This window comes from Misgurnus anguillicaudatus, chromosome 15 (genome assembly GCF_027580225.2).
Source record: "Misgurnus anguillicaudatus chromosome 15, ASM2758022v2, whole genome shotgun sequence".
Lineage (NCBI taxonomy): Eukaryota > Metazoa > Chordata > Actinopteri > Cypriniformes > Cobitidae > Misgurnus > Misgurnus anguillicaudatus.
Genome location: NC_073351.2, coordinates 15,431,712 through 15,437,711, shown reverse-complemented (window position 1 = coordinate 15,437,711; position 6,000 = coordinate 15,431,712). Strand labels below are relative to the sequence as shown.

At 37.2% G+C, this 6,000-nt stretch overlaps 1 protein-coding gene across 7 annotated transcripts in view; it reads right to left on the bottom strand.

Annotated features, from left to right (window-relative positions):
* Window positions 1-514: 514 nt before the first annotated feature.
* The window catches only part of lgals4 (galectin 4), an 83,122-nt gene continuing 77,636 nt past the window's right edge, over window positions 515-6,000 (bottom strand). For all 7 annotated transcript variants that reach the window (XM_073853452.1, XM_073853450.1, XM_073853458.1 and 4 more), the window contains 3 exons: window positions 1,857-2,055; window positions 1,010-1,123; window positions 515-885 (listed from right to left, as the gene is read on the bottom strand). In XM_073853452.1, coding sequence (XP_073709553.1) covers window positions 523-885; window positions 1,010-1,123; window positions 1,857-2,055 — 676 coding nt within the window. In that variant the 3' untranslated portion in view covers window positions 515-522. The remainder of the gene's footprint in view (window positions 886-1,009; window positions 1,124-1,856; window positions 2,056-6,000) is intronic.

Genomic DNA, 6,000 nt, shown 5'->3' with positions numbered 1-6,000 from the left:
TATTATGTTTTAAAGTAACTGAAAAAAGACCAAATGTAAGAGCATGTCAGAACCTCTGACAGTGTCCCAAAATGGTCGGACCCCAGAGGGTTAAATGCAAATGAGTTGATCTCTTCACTAAATAGCAGTGCTGTGGTTGGATAGTGCAGATTGAGGGTCGGTATTATCCCCTTCTGACATCACAAGGGGAGCCAAATTTTAATTACCTATTTTTTTTTCAAATGCTTGCAGAGAACGGTTTATAAAAACTAAGTTACTGGGTTGAACTTTTTCGCATTTTCTAGGTTGATAGAAGCACTGCGGACCCAATTATAGCACTTAAACATGGAAAAAGTTAGATTTTTCATGATGTGTCCAATTTAAACCCCTCTTTAGTAGTCATTTCATTTCGCTATCGTTAAAATTCCTTTAAACAATTTCTGTAATAAACAATGTATAACAGTTTCTATATAGCTTTATAGTGGCAGTGCCAGTATACAGGTTTGTATTGTGGAACAAAACTGTCAACCCAAAACAAGGTGTTTAAGATTTATTTGACATTTTCATAACATCAATAACAGTGATGTCATGGCCATAGACTGAGACCAATGTCATGCATATTCTGAACTTTGCAGATTTCTGAACTTCAGCACTTTTTATGATGACCATGACCATGACCATGACCGTGACCATGACCATGACCATGACCATGACCAGACCATGACCAAGACCAAGACCAGTACCATGACAATGACCATGACCATGACCATGACCATGACCGTGACCATGACCGTGACCATGAGAAGGAGGAATGCAACCGTGATGAGTTTGAGGAGTAGTGTAACCAGAAGCATAACCCCCTGAAGTACCATAATGAGTGTGTTCATAGTAACCAGCTCCCGTACCCTACAACAGATAAGAAAAAATTAACCTAAATTTCAAACTACAAAATATTGTACATTGTGAGAAAAAAAGTGCAATATGTGAATGATACCTGTGCAAATTTTGTGCAGTATTCTGTATAACTTACCATCAAAAAACCGCATTGGACTACAGAGATATCACCCTTGATGTTAAGTGTATTTACTCTGTTCAAAGGTATGCGGTGCTTGAAAAAGCAGTGTTCTTGTCCATTCACATGTACCTAAAAGAACAAGATTTAAGATGTATTAGTTACATTTACAGGGTTCAACGATTAGCAATTCTTTGTCTTTGTTTTTTATATTGTTATATTCAATTTTTTTTTTCTTTGTGTATTTCCTGAGTTTTCCAGTCTTTTTCAATATGTAATATAAGTCTCCAGTGTGCCCAGAATGTGGCTGTAAAGTTTAAGCTCAAAATAGATCAGTGGTAGGCAACGTCGGTCCTGGAGTGCCGATGTCCTACAGAGTTTAGCTCCAGCTCTGTCAAGGGTTCTGTGCTAAAGATGCTGTCATAGTTCGGAATGCAAATGTAATCAGGGACTCAGAGATAAACGCTTACTTTCGTCCTGCGTTATAAGGTAGGACTGTAAGTGGGCGGGGTTTAATCAATGTGAGGTCACCAAGAAAACCAAGGAAACCACATTTGAGGAACCAAAATGGCTTGCTAATGAGACTACTTCGGTTAAAAAATGTAGGGTGGTTATGTCCAAACACCTTGTAAAAGTGGATTTTGCATAATAGGTACCATTTAATAAAAAAATGTGTTTGATAACAATTTCCCCCACTGTTTATAATAAAAACCCAGCCCGTAGCTCATCCTAATCGTTAAGCCTCAATTTTAATAATGTAAATTTTAAATGTTTTCATTCTTATCACATCCTCATTTACCAATTGCAAAAAAGCTTTTACAATGGATGGAAATTTATTGTGCATGCATTGACATATGAAACACACCTTGTATCCATTGGGTGTGAAGCAGATGAACAAATCAAATGTCTGTCCGCCTGTAAAGGGGTTGGTTGGGGCAAATTCCTCAGTCTCCCATCCTCCATTTCTGAAGGTGTTGAGGACTAGATTTGAGTTCATTCGTGGGTTGAAGTGAAAAGCATTGTCATCATTCTCACCCTGCCCAAGCTTGAAGTTTACTGAAAACCTGCATTGAAGTTGAGATGTGTCAAAGCAATTAAATGCAAATGAGAAAAAAGTTTGTCAGTCTTTCATGTTTCATAATGAATTCCTACAACTACTACACTTCAAATTACAAATGGTATTTACTGTGTATTGATATATAATCTCTTTTTCTGACTACATTCTAGTTACAGATTACTTGACTGCTCGTGCCTGGTACTTACACTAGTATTGAGGCGTTTTCTACACACCAAAGGATTGAGCTGATTGGGTCATTTTATTGGAAATATTAATATATATAAAAAAAATTATATAAACGACACGAACATCTAGTGAATAATCATAAGATATCCAATCAGTGTTGTATAAAGTGTTGACTTGTGACTCGCTCCTCTCGCCGTTCAATTGTTTTTGTACGTTATCGGAAAGCATCAGTAAAGCTAATCTATCTTTTACAAATTTTATAAAACTAAAGACTCTATAGTTACTCCAGATTAACATCAGATACACAGAAACAGCTTGTGTTAGGGGTGCTTTAAATGTTTTGAATTCTTTGTGCTTTGACTGGTCATCTGTGCTTTGAAGTGTTTAAAAAGTGATGTTATGGTTTTCTGTGTTTATTAACCCTTTAGTTTCCCAACTTTTTTTCATTTATAATCTAATGTGTGTTATTTTTGTTGTTATAGTATTTTCAACATTATTTTTTGTTAAAGTGTTTTCAATTAAAATTGTATTTTTCACCATTAAGCATATGCAGAGTACTCTGAGTACTCATTTTTCAGAATATGTATTACTTGAAACAAACAACAACAACAACAACATAAAAATCTGTATCCCCACTCTTAAGCCCTTGCAGATGCATCATGTACAAACAGGCTATAGAGTTTATGGCTTGGCCTATAATCTCTATGCATAGCCCGTAAGAAAAATAAACAACAATTTACATTCACACTGGGGTGGTTTAGAAGTTGAATGTTTGAAAATGGCGATGTACTGAATCATAACATATGGTAGTGTGTGTTATATCATGAGCTACACAACCTCAATTCTGTAGGTTTTATACTAATAAAGCATTTTATATAGTTGCAAACACACAGCTAGCAAAATAAATGCTTACCCGGCAGCATTAATAGGAACAGTTCCCTGCAAATAGAAGCACATGCCTGGTTTCACTCCCCCGGGAATTGCGCTCAGATAGGGCATTTTCTGCAGTAAGCACAAACAAAAAGATGTCAGCTCTATGGCAAGTAGAAGGCTGTAGATTTTTTTTTGTCACATTGTCATGTTTCTTTTAACCTTTTGTAGGTTAAACACATTTTTTGATTGCCTGCATTTAATTGTGCACTGATGAGTAAGTACAAAGTATTTGTCACTTACGGGACTTTTGACTGCATGTAAGAGTTTTGAGAGTAAGCTGGAAAGGAATGAGCGCAACAAGCCCTTCATTTTCGTACAAAATGGAGATTTGTCCCAGTTCTAAAAAGGGAAAGCAAAGATCTTAACTCTCCATTACTGCCACTGCACTTTCAGACAGTACCATAAATACTTTGATATTATCAGAACTGTGAAAAACGTTTTATTTACTTGTATGAAGGCAAACAGGTTCATTGTAACATCTCCTTCAATGCTTATCGCTGACACTTTTCCCAGATCTATACGGTGTTTGAACAAGCAGTACTCCTTGCCATTCATGTACACCTGATAAATCGAAGCCATAAATTCAAAGTGAGCTAAGCTGTTAGCTGTCTTGAAGGCATTTTGTGAGTTTTGTGTGACAAGTGTGTACCTGGTATCCTTCAGCCTTGATGACAATGAACATCTCAAAAGCTTGTCCCAATATGAAGGGGTTGTCAGAGACAGATTCCTCGGCCTCCCATCCTCCATTTCTAAAGCTATTCAGAGCTACAATCGAGTTGTATCGTGGATTGAAGTGAAAAGCGATGTCATCCTTGTAAGTTGGCCCAGTCCTGAAGTTTATTGCAAACCTGCGTGAAGTTTGGGGCAATTTAAGGCATCCGAATATGAATGACAACAGGCCATTTATATTTTTCTAGTACCATGATAAATTTGTACATCCTACAAGCCCTTCATCTTAGATCACAAATAGTTTAATATTTGGTATGTTTTTCCCTGACTAAGGAGTAAATACGCTGTTGATAAAAATTGCATATACACAGCTAGCAAAGTACTGCTTACCGTTCACCTGTGGCACCAGCAACTCCGTGAAAGTACAAGGCCAGTCCAGCTCTCAAAGCCAAAGCAAGTTTACCCACATAAGGAATGGACTGCAGTAAGCAAAATAAATAGGCATCAGTCATATGTCAAACAGAACCTTGTAGTAGGTTTTAAAGTCACTGACATGGGAAATGTGAAATTTCTTTAGGCATTATGTTTCAGACACTGTGTGACTGTGACTTTTTTGTGTAATGCCGTTGGCATGCATAACTGTTACTGTGTTTGCACGTTATTGTAAAGAAGTTTTAGAAAAGCATGTGTGACTTACAGGATACTGGACTGCATGTTTGAACTCTGACTGTATGGTGGAAAGGCCCCAGCGCAGAAAGCCAAGACTATACCAGTTCTAATGAGGAGGGAAAACAGTTTTTTAAGAAGTACCTCTACATCAGAATTATTTACACTTCATTTTCATAGCTTCTGGAAATGTATTTACATACCTTTATGAAGCCAGCGACGTTCACCACAACATTTCCAGCAATGTTCAACACTGACACTTTTTCCAATGGAATACGGTGTTGGAACAGATAGTACTCTTTGCCATTCACATATACCTGAAGATTGAAACCAAAGGGGTCATTGTGAAGACAACTTTCTAACGGTGTTTGAGGCATCTTGTGAGTTTTGTGTCACTAAGAACGTACCAGATATCCATCAGATCTGAAAACAAAAAAAATCTCAAAAGCTTCTCCCGTTTTGAAGGGGTTGTCAGGGCCAAATTCCTCAGCCTCCCATCCTCCATTTCTGAAGGTGTTCATGACCACATTCGAGTTGAGTCGGGGGTTGAAGTGGAAAGCAATGTCATCACTGTCACCCTTCCCAGTCTTGAAGTTTATTGAAAACCTGCATGAAAGTCAAGGCATGTCAAAGAAAGTAAATGCAATTGAAAAACTGTTTTCCAATCTTTTAATATTTTTTATCAAATTTGGAATTTCTTTAGGCATTTTGTTTTTTGCACAGTGTTTTGTGACTATGGCTTGTGTGTTGAAATGCCATTGTCATGCAAATCTGCAGGGGTTAAGCAAAAAAAAAATCTTTGATTGAAAATTTCAAATCCCATTCATATAAAATCCCCATTAAATATAAAATAACATTGCATAGTTTTCACTGTTTTAAAGTTAATATTGATTAAACTGTCAAAAAAGAGAAAAATCACTCACTGCAACTGACTGACTACTGTAACTTTGTAACAAAGTCGAGATAAAACGCTTCGATTAAAAGGAAATTAAGTAAAAGTAGCACATTAAAAGGGCTTGCACACCAGACGAGAAGCGCCATGCTACTTTCACTTCATTTCCTGTTAATCGAAGCATTTTATTTCACATTAAGTAGCGCAAGCTTAGTCAGATAGCGTCTACTTCAAAATAAAATAGAAACGTTAGCAGCCTATGTTAATTGCTAATGATTTGGATGTTATTTAATGTCATTAATTGTATTTTATTTATCTGTTACATTCATAGAAAATAATGTATTCTGTTTTTAGGTTCATAGTGCGGCGCGACGCTGAGCTGCGTGTCCGGTGTGCGACTCCCTTAAGGAAGTCTTCACACTATGTAAACTGTACCATATACGAGTACATTTGACCTCAGTGTATGGTTCATTTGGTAAGTGTGACTGCTCGTACTGTACCAGGGTGTGGTACGCTTGAGCAAAGTAGAGTATGCTTGTAGAGATGGTCTCAGGTACCTTTCGCTTGATTTGCGGGGTGGGGAACGCGCGCTGGTATGCAAAACTT